This window comes from Coenobita brevimanus, chromosome 77, assembly GCF_032717465.1.
Source record: "Coenobita brevimanus isolate Jiangsu-jjx chromosome 77, ASM3271746v2, whole genome shotgun sequence".
In the NCBI taxonomy this organism is placed as follows: domain Eukaryota; kingdom Metazoa; phylum Arthropoda; class Malacostraca; order Decapoda; family Coenobitidae; genus Coenobita; species Coenobita brevimanus.
The window spans coordinates 8,333,568-8,351,936 of NC_137030.1; the positions used below are offsets into that span (position 1 = coordinate 8,333,568).

The following is an 18,369-nucleotide window of genomic DNA, read 5'->3' on the forward strand; positions in this document are numbered from 1 at the left end:
TTGCGCCCACAGTTGCTACAGTGTTGACAGTCTTGACCAGTGGATTACCACGGGTATACCCAGGTCAGTTTACGGTTTCATACAAAGCGATTTTTCTTTTATATATATATATATATATATATATATATATATATATTTATATATATATATATATATATATATATATATATATATATATATATAACTGTTTGTCGCAGTAGTTATCGTGATGTATTCGATTTCAGTGATGATGTCTGTTACAGTTGATTTTCGTTATCGTAGACAGCCTAAGGCAGTTTCCTGTCGTAGCCTGATGCCCTTACGAAAGGTTGGCTACTTCCTTGTTCTGGCCTGGTTGCTTTAAAATGGCCAGTAACGTGACGAAAAGGCTTCACAATGGCCGCCTCCGTGTGGGATGCCATTGCCAGTGAAACAGAATTTAAATTATATTGTGAGAGAAGTGTAGAGAATTTAAAAAAAACAAAAAAGGCACTAGACAAGCATATTACACACTACAGCTGCAAAATCTGAGACCAAATTGCCCCACATCAAAGTAATGAATCCAGTGTCCATTCTGAGGTCGCCATAGAAGAAAGCACTATATTTTGCGCTACTATTTTACAACTCGAAGCCATGACATTGTTACTGAGAGGCGATGTAGGGTAAACGGAAATGCACAAGAGAACGGTAGTCACCCTTGTGGTCTTGTAGTTGCTATAGTCGCGGCGCTCGAGTCTGAGGTTGTCATTATCGTACCCTGGCAACCTACCATTCAAAAGTGCGTCCGATTTCGTATCATATGACACACAAATCATATTATTATGTACAAATATATTATACACGAATAATATTATACACGAATCACATGCGTCTCATATTATACTCAACTCAGACGCACTTTTGAATGGTAGGTTGCCAGGGCACGATAATAACAACCTCAGAGTCGCGCGCCGCGGCTATAGTAGTGGTATTTATTTGGTCTTCATAATTTTGTCTTCTCCCCAGTTTCTCCCCTTTTCTTCCAGAGAGAGAGAGAGAGAGAGAGAATTTTTATCGTGATACTTAAATAGTATCCCTATTAGTCCAGTAAAAAAAAAATGTTTCAGATATATGTAATTACAAGGTTAAATCCATTGCACGTGCAGTTAGGCTACGCAGTGTATATACTGTACAGTTTCTCTGGTCCATATTTTCGTCGGGTAAGGAGGCTCCCTAGCACCTCTTCCTTAGCGATTTATTTCCCAAACTACCTATTACTGCTTTTTTTTTGTTTTTTTTTTGTTTTTTGTTTCATAGAGCTTTTTAATATCGACTTAGATGGCATGAATAACACAGAAAAATATAGTAACGGAGCAAATTCTGAATACCAGTATGGAAGACGTGTTATAGTAAGCCTCCTAACCGTCCCCAGTTTTTCAGGCTGATGAACGAGGTCAAATGATTTACCCTTGGGCAGACACTGATGGCGGGTGTTTAAAAATGGATTACACAACAATACACACCCGTTTTCTAAGTGGCACAGGAGGTTTCGTAACATCCATCCCTTAGCGTTTTATTTCCTTTTATTCCCTTTTATTTGCCTGACATATCGGCATTGTTGCATCGGTATCATGTAAGGGTATATTGATGTGGAGTTGGCATCGTAAATCGTTTGCTGAGAGTTTGGTCTGTCAGGTTGTTTTGTGGGACTAATGCAAGTCACGGCCTTTGGGGAAGATTAGGACTTTGCAGTGATTTATAGTATACTTGGCATTAAAGATTGGGTGTCAGCTTTAAAGAAAAGAACTCAGGAGTAGTTGATCGGGGTTCAGCATTAATTGATTGGGACGGCGTTAATTGATTGGGACTCGGCGTTAATTGGTTGGGGTTCAGCATAGATTGGGACTCAGTAATTGATTGGGACAGCATTAATTGATTGGGCTCAGCAGTGATTGGAACTCAGCATTGATTGGGACTCAGCAATAATTACCCATCCTAACCTAACGTAATCCAACCAAACTTAATTTAATCTAACCGAACAAACCTGAACATTTTGGGGACGAGTTAGTTTCGGGTCCGAATCGACCGAAATTTTAGGATACCACTGCCGATGTCAACGAACCTACCCTCGTGCTCGTAAGATGTTATTTTCACAGAATTTGGGTGTCGTTAATGAATTATGCAATCTTTAGGAACATAAATGATATTTCCGCAGGATCTGGGTGTCGTAGTTAAATGAATCTATCTATCTTTCTACAACCAGATGCCACAATCCTGCACGTAGTGGCTCTTTGTCTTTGAGTGCTGGTACGAAAAATAATCCGTCAAAATTTTCATGTTATGGAAGCTCTCCTGCATTATTATTATTATTATTATTATTATTATTATTGTTATTATTACTGTTGTTATTATTATTATTATTATTATTATTATTATTATTACTGTTATTATTATTATTATTATTATTATGAAACATTGAACATTCACTGAAAGAAGGGCAGATCAAAATTCCGTTGGATACAACTCAGAGGCCTCAGTTCGCCACGATTCAATGTTGACTTTTATTTTGAACTTTTATTTGGATGTATGGTACTTTTTTATTTTTCATTAATGTGTCATATCATGAGTTATGCATTGCCCTTTTTTCCCCGCAGGCAAAGTCCCACTTTCCCACCCACCTGTATCTCTCGCTTATGTATTTTGTTAGCCTGTCGGTTCATGTGTGTACTATATCAGTCTGATTATCTGTTCATCTTTTACAAAGTTCTTGAAAGGTTACAGCAAGGAAGAAAGGTTGCTGATTCTTTGAACGCAGTGATAAGAAACAGGGAAGTGAGCATGGAAGTAAAAAAAAATCGCTGCATGATAGTATTTGATACCAACTCTAACTTATGGAAGTGAAGCATGGACCATGTTGGAAGGACACAGTCAACGGTGAGACAGTGGAAATGACTTCTTTGAGATGAGCATGTGGAGTTATATGGACAAACAGGCTGAAAAATGAGGAAAAGTGAAAGAGCTTTGTGGTGTGGATGTGGATGAGATAGGAAGCGTTAGGAGAAACACATTGATGTGTTTTGGCCATGTGGAGAGGATGGAGAGTGAGAGACTGACGAGGAATGTGAATGTGAGTGAGGTGGAGGGGGAGAGAGGGAGGGGGAGGCCGAGGATGAGATGGAGGGATGGAGTGGAGATGTATATTAGAGAAGGGGGTGTGCGCTGAGGGGGAGGACAGTGAAATGGTGGGGAACCGGGTGACATGGAGGTGACTTGTTTGTAGCCACCTCTTACAGGATTAAGGCATCTGGCAACAGATAGACAGACTGTCTTTTTCTGTCTGTCTGACTCTCTGTCTGTCCATCTATTTATGTCTTTCTGTCTACCTGTCTGTCTATCTGTATCTGCAGATCTGTCTGTCAGTCTGTATATGTATCTCCATGAGTTTATTTCCCTGTGTCTGTTCATCCCTCCATCACCTACCCATCCATCCATCCCCCCATCAGTTCATCTATCTCTCTATCAGTCAACCTATTTAAATAATAAATTTCCCACAGATTCTCTGTCAATCAACTTATTAATAATCCTTTTCCCCAACAGCACACCAATGATGGACCTTTTGATCCAAGTCACAACTGCCCACAAGATCAACCCAGCAGGTCACATCATTCATGTCGTGTCTGATAGTCGCCTCGTCTCATACAAGCCATCCACTCCAATTGGTTAGTGAGTGAGAGAGAGAGAGAGAGAGAGAGAGAGATGGTGTAACAGGATGAGGCAGATAAAGCAGATAAATTGCATAGAGACAGGTGACACGTGTAGTAATGAATGACGGGTGTGGTGCAGGTGTCTGCTTAATCTTTTAATAAGTAATTTCCACCCCATGAGTGTCACAAGAATGGTTTGTCTCCCTCCCCCTTCATAAAAAAGGTTTCATTGGTGTGGGTACGCAGTGAGTTGTCATTATTTACAATGTAAGATGTCAGTTGCTGGAGAGGGATGCCTTCACATGGTGGCACTGGGATACAATGTGGTTCTGCTGCCACATTATTATTTTTTATTTAATTATTTTTTTAAAGACAGTGAACAGTGGGGGGGGGGGGAATAAGTCCCTAAGCACCCAAATTACTGGAAAGGATGATGTTGAACTGCTGGAGAGGTGCCTGCATTCCACTGGGTTCATGTCCATGGAAGATTAGACCATCAACAACATAAAATCTGAAGAGCATCTGTGGAGCAAGTGGTAGATGACTGATGTATGTTAGGTGTTTTGTAAAGCCTATTCAGGGAGTTCAGGTCTCCGAGACAGGTCACTATTAATACTGGGTACAGTATATTGCCTGTATAATACCGGTATGCAGTTTGGGACAGAAATATTCGTTCAGTATTTAGTTGGTCAATTATGACAGTCTTGCATAATACTGTATCATGGAAGTTTTTTTTGGGCCCTGAAGAATGCATGACAGGGCTTCAAAGCTTTTCTTCACTTTCTCATTACAGTACCTTACTGATGATATTAATTATTAGTATGTATGTTTTCAACTGGACAAAGTGATTAACTCTATAATTGTGGTTAACATGTGTTTTGAGCTTATTCTTGGCACTTGTGGATTCTTTTTTATTCAGCTTTGGAAAGATTTTTTCACAGTGCATTGGTTAATGAATGCAGTTTCGAACCCTGCTGTTTGAAACATCTCTCCAAAAGTTAAGCTCAGTAAAATTGTCTGAAAGTAGCTGCATTGTAATTTAATAAATGTAACTGGGGTGAAGTGGTTAATATGAATAGGAGTTTGAGGCAGAAAACTCCCATTCCTCCTCCTGGTGTAAGGATGTGGCAACTCCACTGACCAGTTTTTGTGTTTCAGTCTCATACCTCCTACAACACAGGAAGTGGGAAACCACACCACATCTATAACCCCTCCCCCCCACACACACTTTTTTCACCTGAAAGACTGTAGAACTATGATGTAGATTTCATCCTCCTGAGTTAGTATAGGAAACAGGGTTATGATGATCATGATGGGAATGTTGTCATTGAATGATGATGATGTGATGATGATAGTAATGATGATAATGGTGTTGCTGGTGATGATGAAGGGAGGTTGCAGTGATAATGATAGCATTGATGACAGTGCCAATAATTGTTGTGGGTAGTGATTGTGATAATGGTAATAACAGTGAAATATGGTGACAAAATTGAGAACAGTAATGAAAAAAATGACAGGTATAAAATACAGGTATACTGTACTCAGCTGAAGTTCTTTCACCATAGCATGGCCAAGATTTTTTTTCTTTTTGCCGCTTGTTGCACATTTCTCGGTCAGATTTTTAAAATTCTATGGCTCTACAGCCTATCCATAGCATTTCTTCTTAGTGTTAATGTGTTGCAACACAACATTCAAGATGAAGAGATGGCAGATTTAGTACAAGTTGAAGTGAAAAGAGTGCAGTATAGTGGGTAAAAGGGTTATGATTATTATTGGAATGCGAAACAACCGCACTCACTGGCCTCACACCTACTAAGCGGGCTCCACCTGCATACCGCAAGACTCTTCCAATGACATCACCACTCGCAACATAACAAGTATGTGCACACACACACACACTAACAGCAGTATGCACTAACAGTTATGATGGTCTTAGTTATTACGCCAAGTTAAATTGAAAAGACCAAATCACCTCTTTCTCCCCATCTTGCCAACAGGCCGTCTGGACTCAAGTGTTATTCAGATTGTGCCAAAGAACAAAGTGAATGAGGAGGCAAAGCTGAGGAAGGCCCATCTGGTTGCACAGGCTGTTGAGAAGAACATTAGGCTCAAGGTTGGTGTTGGTGTGAGAGAGAGAGAGAGAGAGAATGTGTTACTCTGTTGAGAGGAAAGAGAGGTTATGAATGTTGATGCAGAGAGAGAGAGAGAGAGAGAGAGAGAGCATGTGTGTGTGTGTGTGTGTGTGTGTGTGCAGTGCAGTAAATAAGATACAAGAGTGAAAAAATGTAATAAAATAATATAACCATACTTACCTCTTAATTAACTGTTACATAATTACACTTCAGTACAAGGTGTTACATGTACATAATACACTACCATGAAATATGAATAATGTTCTGTATTTTTCTCCTTTGCTAACTGGTCTCCCTCTCTTTCTTTTTTTTCCGCATGGTAGCCAAAGGAATATACCTTCAAGCAACAGTTGGTGGTAAATATTGCTTACTTTCCCACTTTTTACTCACTAACTCACTCACTGACCCATTCACTCACCCCCATTGACTGGTAATTCATTCACTTGCTTTGGTTCACTGACAAGTTAACTATCATTAACACCTGCTGACTGATTCACTTACTCTCGCTTAATGACAGACTAAATGACTCTTGCACATTCACTAAATCGTTCCATTATTCTCACTTACTCCTTGCATACCTCCATATCATGTTTTTACATGCATTGCTTTGTAACCTTTTCAATTCGATGTTGTTTGCATAATTTATTTTTGCTACTGCCAGATGATTCTGTTTAGCTTAGGAGAGACATGTGGTTTTATATCTGTCTATCTATCTATCTATCTATATCTGTCTATAGCCAGATGCCTTAATCCTGTAAGGGGTGGCCACAAATGAATCACCCCCATGTCAACCCGTCCTTCTTCAAGTCAAACCACCCCATTCATCACATCCTTAGTCTCCCCCTGCCCCTTTCCCCTTCCACTTCACTCACACAGACACTCTCCCAGTCAGTCTGTCTCTTCATTCACTCCCCACAGACAAGTCATATCAGGGTACTTCTTTGATGCTTTCCACCTCATGTGCAGCAAGAGTCAAAGGATGCCTTATGTGTTTTATTCTTGCCAACACCAGATTTTTTTTTTTCCCCCACTTCTCAGCCTAGAAGAGGCTGTCCCATTGTGGAAGGATCAGTTTCCCAATTACCTTCACTCACTCCCATATGTACTTGTTCACTCATTGTGTTCTTACATGTTTCTCACAATTTCATTTACTTTATTATCTCACACCTAATCTACCTTTACTTTTCATCTCAGTCTCTCACTCTCCTAATGTCATTAACCTTCACTATATGTCATATATAAGCTTTTATTAATCATGGCTGTTACTCATTAACTGTCCTTTACCTCTGCTTTTTCTATTTTCATTTTAAGACCACCCACTCATTCAGTTACTCACCTATTTACCTTTGTTCACCAGCTCACTGCCTAGTCTATTGCCATTACTATCTCCACTCTCTCTGTATTATATCACTCACTCGCTCATTTGCCCTTACTTACCAACTGACTTTTTTGTTGTATCCTATTACCTTTTTGCTAGTCCACATTTTATATTATTTTTGCATATATGGAATTGTTTTGCCTGCTGAACTAGATAGCATTTATCCCTTAACACCCCAGGGATCTGTTACTTTACTGAAGCTAGAACAAGTGAGGCTTCTTGAATGGAAAGGGGTTAGGTGTAGCTTTCATTAACATCTGAACATGTATGAGGGTGCTCTCCTGTGGTGAATTAAATTGCCTTGTAGCCATAAGAATTAAAAGAAAATGTATCTCTGGCTGAAAGGATTAATAATATGTTTCATGCTTTTACTCACCCATTCCCTATACCTACTCATTGTCTCACTCTCATTCTTACCCACTTCAAAATCATGACGTATCTTTTACTTTACTCTTGCAACTGCCCGACAACTTAATTTGGACACTGTTTAATAATGCGACTCTTGCATTTCCTTACCGTTCCCTGTACCTATTAAGTGTTTAACTTACACCCCTAACTGTTTCAGCAGAAATCCCTTGCAGTGAAGTAATTCATAATTCTGCACTGACACACTTTAACTCACTTATTCCCTCACATTTTTCATTTGACACATATTGGGCCCCACTAAATGACTCAGTCAGTAACACACTCACTTCTTGACTCAGTCCCTCACCCACAGTTCACACTAACACCCTCATGCACTCACAGTTCACACTAACACACCCACTGCCACTCACTCGCTATTACACACCTGGATTTCAGCATTCAACTCAAGTAAGTACATTATTCATCTTATTTATAATGAGAGTTAACTGCAAGTTGACATTTACATCATATGAGGCGCTTCAAGCCAGGGGGACGACCATGCATTTTGCTTATTTTCGGTAATTAATTGTTAAACTTTGACATGGCTAATTATACAATGGTAAAATTATACTTATATGCATTTTATTGTTTAGCTTGAAAATGCTAGCCAAGACAATTAAAATGGTGGTAAACATGACATGTTTAATGTATATTACAGTTTGGTAATTAGCTGTCAAAGCAAATAAGCAAAATACATGGTCGCCCCTCTGGCTCAGAGCGCCTCATATAACAATGCAGATCCCCCCCCCCCTTTTTTTTTTATGCAATGTAGAATGTAGACTTCCCCTGATTTTTTTTTTTTTTTTTTTTTTTTTTTTTTACTGGAACTTCAGTTGTTAAAATAATTGCTTCAGTGCCTGTCTTGGGAAAGGTTATATCTTTTAGTATGATGATTTTTTTTTCTTAGAGATTACCACTGTGTGAAAACAAGGAACCATACTGTGAAACTGTGAAATACCCCCACCCCTCATCCTATGAGTAAAACAAAAGCCTAGATCAGCATCGTTCATTTGAAGATGCCAGGACATGTTGCTGACACTGTATAAGTTAAATTTTAGTCCCTTACACCAGAAAGCATTACATGTACTGTGTTTTCATCATAAGAGTTTACTGGACAGTCGGTTGGTTGTCTAGAAATGTTGAGTTCTTGTTAGCCCTTGCAAGATGCCTGGGACAATTCATTATAAGAGGTACCGGTATCCCCGGTGTGGAATGAAATATAGGTAGTGAGAGTGTTAGTAGAATAAAATAAGGAATCTTATTATAGTTGTTTACTACATCAGTTGAAGTACTATACCTCTCTCTCTCTCGTTTATTTATTTATTTATTTTTTTAATACCTCCAGATGATTTTATGGAACCCTGGAAGTACCTCGTATGGTGAACAGATTAGTGAAATCTCTGTAAACCATCCAGTTCCAAAATTCCAATGCAAATTGAGTAAAATGTAGAGACAGCAGGAAAAGAGCAATGAAATAGTGTATCATCATAATGAAGTGGTTAATGTGAAGGATCAGAGGTCAGTCCTGTGTAGTGTAGTGGTGTGATTAAATAACAGTATGGTAAGTCATCATCATGTCACCCCCCCCTCTTTATGCCCTTTATGTCCTTTTTCATTGTTAATTCTTCATTACCCTACAGACTTTGATTGCAGTGTCCCATTTTAATTAGGCTCAGGCCACAGTAGCAGCAACAGCATCCACACCATGGTCCTTTACAGCACAAATATTTAGTCATCAATATGAGGCATACTAGTACAGTACTGTACTTGCTTTACTGTAACACAACCATGTTATTCCAGTCTCTTGGTATTCTGATCTTCCATTATTCTTTTTGTGACTTTTATGATAGTGTAATTTATGTGTTAGATTTACTATGCATCTGACTATTGTTTTTCATGAAGATATTCTTTTGTGCTAGGTGGGGGCATCCACCATCCCCTCATATAATGAGCTGCATTCAGGTGACTCAGTGTTGAGTGGCAGACCAAATGGGTCTGCAGCTCAGGAGACCATAAACTATAAAGGGTGGTAACTACTTAACTAAAGAGACACTTGATGGTCTATTGGAGTAAGGCATTGTAACCAGATGTGTCCCACAAGGGTTTATATCCAAATGGTGGTTAGGTTTATTGCATTTAATTAATGCCACCAAGTCAAGTGGTTGAACACTCTTGCCTTCTATGTTGGGACTAGTAGCCTAGCCCTAGACATGTGTGCCCCTTAATTGGGTAATTGGATGAGAGCTAGAAAGATTGATATATATGTGCAATGAAATAGGTACTGTATATTCTAACATTTCACTTACTTCAAAAGTACAGTATACTGTATAGTTGAAAATAACCATCAGTAGCAGTCTGTTGTTGGTCCTTGTTATAAATTGCCCTTTTTAGTTTAGTTTCCTCAGTTAGATCGACAGTAAGTTACAGAAGAATGGCCTATTAAAATTCCAGTGCAGTTCATGAGACATATTTCCCAGTCCTTTATTTCACAGTGCCACAGAGTACAGTATATGGATTTTTTTGTTTACATGTCACTTATAATGAGGATTGCCTGATTGGCATTATACAGTACTTCAAAACTGGTCTCTTATTCTGGCCATCCCATTCTTTTATTAAAAGGGGAAAGGAGGCATGAACTGGTGAAACTGCCAGTTGGAGTGATGATTACATGTGCTGTGTATGGTGGTTTGAATCCCATAGAGATAATGGAGAGATTTTCCTGTCAAGTAATGTTTCTAATTGTGTAGGTTGAGTACATATAATACTTTTGAATGATTCAGACTGTGATACATTAGTCTCAGGTCCCTACTTCTCAGTTCGTTGTACTGGACTGGCAGTTAACGTTTTCTTGTTTCTCTTGTCACCCTTTCTCCTGTCAGCTTAAGTATGAATGAGATATACCTGATAGAAACCTTGTTAAATGCCACTAGTTATAGTATCATGTAGGTCTGTTTGAAATGTATACCAGTAGGAACTTAACACACTCAAGCCATTTACAGTATCATTTAACCCGCCCCGTCCCGACCACTTTTTCACCACTGGTACCCCCCAGTCCCGACCATTTTTGGACCCAAATTTTTTTTGCTAAAACTTTCGCTTTTGGTCAGAAACAATGGTCAATCACGAAGAAAGTGTTCATCGGGGTCCATAAGTTGCCTAAACAGGTATACCTTCGTCACACCTGGTACCGTGTTCTCTGTAGGTGGTCTGAGCCTCTCTCGTTTTCTGTGGTATTATAAGTCTGGGGAACCAGTGAAAGTAAGTAGATATGTATTTATTACAAACATAAAAACATGTGATACAAGAGTAAAATGGATTTTATACAAAAATAGAGGTGAAATAAGCATTGTACCATCGGGCGAACCGAGCGAAATCGGCCAAACTGTTCACGATGAATCGCTAACGTTGCTGAATCATGATACATATTTTTTCTACTTACATAATACATCTCCAATAACATTACACCATTTTACATTTTACTGAACTGTTTGTACGTATTCACAGGCCTTTCGATAACATTTAGCGTAATGAGAGCGCTTATTTATGTAGTGAGTGAACTCGCTGTGACTGTTGTTTCAACTCGTATTGTGTTTTTTCAACTTACATAATACTTTCCTAATAACATTATACACTTTTCCACTTTAGAGAACTGTTTTGAGATAGTTTCAGGCCTTACGTAAATATTTAGCGTAATAATAGCGCATAATAACACAGAGGGTGAAGTCGCTATGAGTATTATTTCAACATACAACCTATTTTTGTACTTATATAATACTTCTCCACTAACATTACACATGTTTCCACTTGATATAATTGCTATCACATAATAGGAGACCTTACTATTCTACTGAGCGTCATATTATCGCATATTTACACAGTGAGTGTTATCACAATATCATTTGTTTCATCTTACACTAGTATTCAACTTATAAATTACTTTCCAACTAACATTACACCCTTTTCCACTTTATATCATTCCTATAACATACTTACAGACCAGAATGTTCTACTGAGCGTAATATTTTTGCAGATTTACACAGTGGGTGTACTCGTAACATCATTTGTTACAACTTACACTATTTTTCAACTTATACGTTACTTTCCTGCTAACATTACACCCGTTTCCACTTTATATTCTTGCTATCACATATTTACTGACCAGAGTGTTATACTGAGCGTCATATTTTCGCAGATTTACACAGTGGGTGTAGTTTTGATATCACTTCTGTCAACTTACACAATTTCTCAACTTATACATTACTTTCCTGCAAACATTACACCCGTTTCAACTTTATATAAGACTTAGAAAATACTGACTGGCCTTACCATTATACTGAGCGTCATATCGCCATCCCACACAGTTTCAGTAGTGTAGGAAGTTATGGTACTGTCTGAAACATGGCTGAAGGCACAACGCAACATTGGTGGTGGTGGGGGAGGTTGGGGAGGTGGAGAGCGGCGCCTTTCATCACTCGCACTTCTCTTCCCTCTCCCTTTTCCTTTACCCTTTCCCTTCCCTTTCCTTCCTTTCCCCACATCCTGGGGCTGTGGGGAGCAAGTTTGGGAATATTGTGTGGCAAAAGACGTGCTGGGGAGTGGCTCCACCTCCTCTCCCCTAGGCCTACGTGCACCACGTGCTCATGCTGCCTCCCTCACACCACTTTCCCTTTCACCCCGCGCTCCCGCCATACCACTTTCCCTTTCACCCCGCACTCCCACCACACCACTTTCGCCTTCCCCAGACAAAACACTAGGACCATACCTTATTTGCCTTCTCGCCCCACCTTCTGATCCTCGGGGTGAGATTTTTTCCTTCCCCAACCACGAGGCAACATCACGTCCTAAGCTGCCGTCCTCGTCCTCATCAGAATCTCTCTCTAGGGGATGGAGAGAGGTCCGTGCAGGTGGTTTGGGTGCAGGCTGGCCTTCCCTTGCCTTACGATATGTCACATACCGCTTTTTCCGGGGCGAAGGGAACTCCTCATCACTGCTTGTTATTTCTTCCTCTGGCTGGACGTAATCTCGATCCACCACATCATCATCAAGTGGAGAATCACTATCTCCAGTGAAGGCCTCCAGGGCAGATGCTATTTCGTCGTCTGAGAGACCTTTCCGCACCATGTCTGACCTGGGTCACTGCTAACAGGTGAGTGATCAAGACAAGGGCGAGCGTGGGTCATGCGGGGTCTGGGATGCTGCCCGCCTGGCGGCAGGTAGGGGAGGCTTGGGTAGGTGGGTGAATCGAAAATCTCGCGTGAATTTTGAAAATTGTGGAAATTATGAACCTTGCAATTGCAGGACGTTGAAGTATGTCAACGGGATTGGCAGTGACAAAACGTGAGGACGTGGAAGTACGTCGACGGGACGCCGCGGGTTAAATAAGTCTTAGTGTGCTGTCACCATCACATACTTACTGCTGCCACTCCCCACAGGTGAACCTACCCAAGAACCAACTGGGAGTGTACCGGGTGCCACCAAAGACCCGACTGGATGACGTCCTGACCATGGTGTGTCGGGACAAGGGACTCGACCCAGATACACATGAGATCAGGCACCCAGGTATGTAGGACTGAATTAGAGTTATGTAAGAGTGAGGTATTGTAGAATAAAAGTTGGCAGGTAAGGAGGAAGGCAGGTACGTTGGGCAAAGTTAAGAGTTAGGTAGGAAGTAGGTAGAATGCAAGGAGACAGTTAAGCTAAGCAGTTTAGGAGTTATGTAGGAGGGAGGTAAAACAGGAGGCAGGTGGGTTAGGCATTAAAAGAGTATGGCAGGAGGGACTTGGAATGGAAGGAGGCAGGCAGGGAGGAAGGTAGGTAGGTTTGGCTGATTTGGGTATGAATGAAATGTAGGCGCTGTGATAGGAGGGGTAGCAGTTAGGTGGCACTATTTACAATGTTTTTCAAGAAACTCATTGCTAGAAAAGAAAATCAGTATGGTTTCTGATATTTCAGAGAGAGAAAGATGGACATATTGAGTACAATATAATTGCATTGGTAGAGGCTTTGGAGCTTTTGAGTTTTTGATGATGTAATGATATTTTCTTTAGTTTCACTTTACGTTTCTGTAAATGGTTGTCTTTTTTACTACTAAAACTTAGAACTAAAGGCTGAAACCCTGCACAAGTTATCCTTTCCAGAGAGAACAATATAGAGTGAACATTAAGATCACTTCATTTTGTATGGTACAGTAACACTAATATTTAAAATTAAGTCACCCATGGATACATAGCAGCTGTAACTGTGTACATGTGACTGTAGACTGTATGACCTTATACGTATTTCCCTTCATCTTCACACGTGCATTGCTTCATGCTGAAAAAAATGTGGTATTTGAACTATGATTGTCATTGGTGATAAGGATGATGATAATAGATAAGAGACACTTTGCATACTGATTAGTTGATCTGTAGCCTACAGCATTTACATATTTTTATCTTTTGAGAAATGATGAGACATGGAAAAAGATTGTGTCTGTATGAAGTAATGTTTGAAGTCCTGCATGATGAATGGAATGATGTTTAACATATATGACTGGGCAGTTTCTCACCTACTTCCTGTACTTCCTATTTCTGGATCCTGTCCACCCCATCAGTTAGTGGGAATTAGGGTGTGAATGATGATGATGATGATGATGAGAGAGAGAGAGAGTCCCATTTATGAGTTAGGGACTTTTTCCAACATGTGATAACTTTTTTCATACAGTTGGTGCTACAGGTTGGAGAAAACTGACAAATCAACAAGGGAAGTTTAATAAACAACTTTTTCTGTATTTTTAATGCACACTTAAGAAAAAAGAAATAAAAATACGGTGCTTTTAATGAGTACTCGCTGTAATGATCTGCTGGAAGTGTCTGTCAAGGAAGGGGTTTGAAGGAGCCTTTATTGGCCACAAGAATGCTGCTCTTTATCACCTGCCTGATACCGTACCTCTGTCTCATATGTGATGTCATTTATCAAGAATTCTTCCTGGGTGGTTGTGAGAGACGCATTTCCACACTGCCTTATCATCACAGCTGTCAGGGCATCAGCTCATGATCACGTCACCTCTTACTGGATCTTTTCCTCCTTCGTCTCATTTCTATTTCAGTGTCTCCTAGTGGCTCACTCTCTTCTCATGTTACTGAATGTTTTAATTCCCTCTCTTCATTTCATGTGTTTCTTTGTGGACCTTTCCCTTCTTGTCTCACTCTGTGTCATCTCTTATTGGATCTGCATCCTCCCTTGTCATGTCTTTTCTCTTCTTAGTAGTTCTTTTTCAGCTTTTTCGTGTGATGTCACCCCTTAGTGAATCTTTTATTTCCTTTCTTCAGTTCATACAGCCACTTACCATACTTCCCCCCCCCCTCCTTATTTTTGGCACCTTTAAGTGAAAGCAGTATCACCTCTGAAGTCCATTAATGATATTATGCTCTTGATAACTGCATGTAGGTTTTTTTTTTTTTTTTTTTTTTTTTTTTTTTTTTTAAGAAGGTCAGATTTGTATTGGTCTTAGAAAGTTGCCGTATGTGTGGGTGTGTTTTGTGGACTTGGATGTGGCTGTCATTGAGAGCTTGAAAATTGTGGCCATATGTTCTTGGAGTGGATTGTTGATTCTTGTTGTTGTTTATGGTATTATTATTGTTTAAGATAATAAAATTAATGTAAGCTGAGGAGGGGAACAGTTTAACCCCTGCAATACGGTGACATCTTTTTCATTTTTTTCCTTGGTACTTCCTAGTGATCTTGTTTGGCTTTGGGAAGATTTTTTTAACTGGAGAAATTTGATATTGTATTGATAATTCCCTCCAGACTCCAGTTGAATAAAATCATTTCTATAATCATCCTGTGGTAGCATAACTGAAATGAAAATGACGTTTTTGAATGGAAGGGGGTTAAGGATTTGACCTTCCTTAGAGGTCTTCACTGATCTTCCACAAGACCCAGAATCAGGTCATAAAAGAACCCTTTGTCATACCTTCACACTAATTATAAACATGATATCCCTTGCATATATATGTATAGGGCTAAGTTATGTATAATGTTTTTTTTTTTTTAATGCAAGGAAGAAGGAACCAAAGGCCAGGAGCCCACAAACCGTTCATTCCAAGAAAAAAACAAAAACAGCACAAAAGAGAGCCAAAGTCAAGATCTGTTCATTTTGAGATGTGTTTGAAAGACTGGAGATCATAGGAAGTAGGAAGTACAGATAGAGGGAGACAGTTCCAGAGTTGACCTGTTGCATAAATGAAGGACTGGAAGTAATGGTCAGCTCTTTCATTAGAGAGTTGGCCAGAAAAGGGATGAGAGTTTGTTGCTAGATGGGTGCTATGTACCCATCGTAGAGGTGGAGGGATGCAAGCAGACAGTTCAGAGGAGCAGTGACCATTGAAGTAGCGATAGAAAATAAAGATGCAACAGTGTGGCAAAGAGAGCCAGTAAGAGAAGGAGAGTTAATGAGATGAAAAACTCTTGACTCCATCTTATTGAGAAGAGCTGTATATGGGGAACCTCTCTGCACATGAGAGTTGTACTCTACACGGGCGAATAAAACCCGTGTATAAAGACAACAACTCTGCAAGGGTAAAGAAGGTATGGAGTTGACTTAGCACATCTAATCTCTTTGAAGCAGATTTTACAAGAGATGTAATATGATTTCTCCAAGATAAATCCCGAGAGAATGAAACCCCAAGTATGGTTCAAGGTGATGCAGAATTGAGCTGGATATTATTAAACATTAGTGGGTACTCCTGTGGAAGATTTTGTCGGGTTGATTGGTGTAAGAACTGAGTTTTTGATGCATTGAAAACAACAAGATTACTTTCACCCCAGTTAGGGATACAAGCCTAGTCAAATATTAGGTGTGCCATAGCCTCATTCCTTGTTTGTTGAAGTAACTGCTGAGATGGATGTTGCAGAAACCGAATGGAAAGGTGAAGGGTGGAATCATCAGTGTATGAGTGGATAGGATTAGATATACAGCTTAGAAGGTTATTGATGATAAAAGGAAGAGAGTTGGTGATAGGACAGAGCCCTGAGGAACACCACTATTGATAGATGTAGGAGAAGAACGATGGCCGTCTACAGCAGCAGCTATTGAATGACCAGAAAGGAACCTATAGACAAAGGCACAGATAGAAGGACAGAAATCATAAGAGGACAGTTTGGAAATAAAAGGTTTATGCCAGACTTGATCGGAAGCCTTTGAGACGTCAAGTGCAATGGGAAAGCTTTCGCCAAAGTCCCGAAAGGAGGATGACCAGGAGTCTGAAAGGTAGGTGAGAAGATCACCAGTATTTGGAGAAGGTGGTGGCACAAATGGTAGTGAGGTGGTCTGCATTCCTAACGGACCCTAGTTCAGATCTCCGCAGGAACAGGGAACAGTTTATGGATATGAATTTAATTAAATGTAGACTTCACTGATCTACCAGAAGACTCGCTGATGTCGTAAAAACTCCCTCATTGATACCAGTACACCAGTCCTGTATGAGACAGCCCAAGCATGTATTCAATATGGATGGTGGGTGTTAGCGCCGAAGTGGTGACATGTGGAGATGTAAGAGGACCTCTGGGCCGTTGGGATATGCCCTGGAGATAGGCCCTGAAGCCTTTTTCCAGAGTCAGATACATTGTAAAAATGTATATATATATATATTAGTGCCTAGGTGGTGACATGTGGGTGTGTGAAGTATTGTGAGGAAAAAGAGGAGAGAAATACAGGAAGTGAAGCGAAGGATGAGAATGAAAAGAAGTAAGTATGAGAAAAGACTGATGAATAGGGGGAAGATGAAAGAGAAAGGACAGAGAGGAAAGAAATGAATGAAAACAGAATAGAGAAGGGAAAGGAGTGAGGAGGAGAGAGGGGAAAATGAAAGACAAGAAGAATGGTAGATATAGAGCTAGGAAAGAAGAGAGAGGGTAATAGGAAGAAAGATAGAAAGAAGGAAGAGAAGAGACCATGATAGATAAAAATAGAAAGAGTGTGAAAAATAGAACAGTAGTTGGATAGAGAGCTAAAGATAGACAGGATGGGTGAGAGATAATGAGAGGTTGAAATTTAGAGATAAAGATTGAGAGTGTGAGAGTGGGGTGTGAAGATAAACATGAAGAGATTGAATCAGAGAATTTTAAAGGTGGGGAGTAAGGATAGAATGGGTAAGAGATAATGATGGAGATAAGACTAAAGAGGGTGAGAGTGAGGATGACACGTAAAGGGAGACTGAGTGAGAGGTTGAGAATGAGAACTAATAATAAAGGGGATGAGAGTGGGAGATTAAAATTGTAAAAAAGAGGAAGATGTTCGGAAAGAGAGAATAAGAGAAAAAACATGAGAAGGAGCAAAGACAGAGGGAGTAAAAACCAGATTTATATCTGCCCGGAAATTCTGTTGGGCCAGCAATAAAAACAGGTGGACGCAAGACCCACAAGCTCAGGAAATCTGTTATGCTGATAAAGTGATAGCGGTGATAGCATACCAGTTGGATTATCACCTTATCTCTTCTGGTATCTCGCTCCAGCCCCAGTTTCACTACACCATTGGTACGGGAAAGAGTGCAGGAAGTACGAGAAAGAGCACAGGAAGTTGTAGTGAAGGTTAGTTAGATTGGAGGTCCTTATTACTTGCAAATATTGTTGAGTTTTGGTGCAGCTGTTCTAAAGTGCATTTGTTACCATCGGGCAAAGCACACTAACCTGTTTTGTGTCAGTTGGTGGCCAAGTGTAGTTGAATTGGAGGGTTGATTCAGCCAGTAGTCAGGGAAACTCATCTGTACCCAATAAATAAGACTTATCAAATGTCATGCAACCCCAGGTTAAT

The 18,369-nt window shown here is 40.0% G+C and overlaps 1 protein-coding gene across 1 annotated transcript in view; it reads left to right on the forward strand.

Annotated features, from left to right (window-relative positions):
- Window positions 1-18,369, forward strand: part of LOC145408441 (uncharacterized) — a 295,795-nt gene that overhangs the window by 143,915 nt on the left and 133,511 nt on the right. The window contains exons 4-7 of the mRNA XM_080279170.1: window positions 3,556-3,677; window positions 5,660-5,775; window positions 6,118-6,150; window positions 13,010-13,136. Coding sequence (XP_080135296.1) covers window positions 3,556-3,677; window positions 5,660-5,775; window positions 6,118-6,150; window positions 13,010-13,136 — 398 coding nt within the window. The remainder of the gene's footprint in view (window positions 1-3,555; window positions 3,678-5,659; window positions 5,776-6,117; window positions 6,151-13,009; window positions 13,137-18,369) is intronic.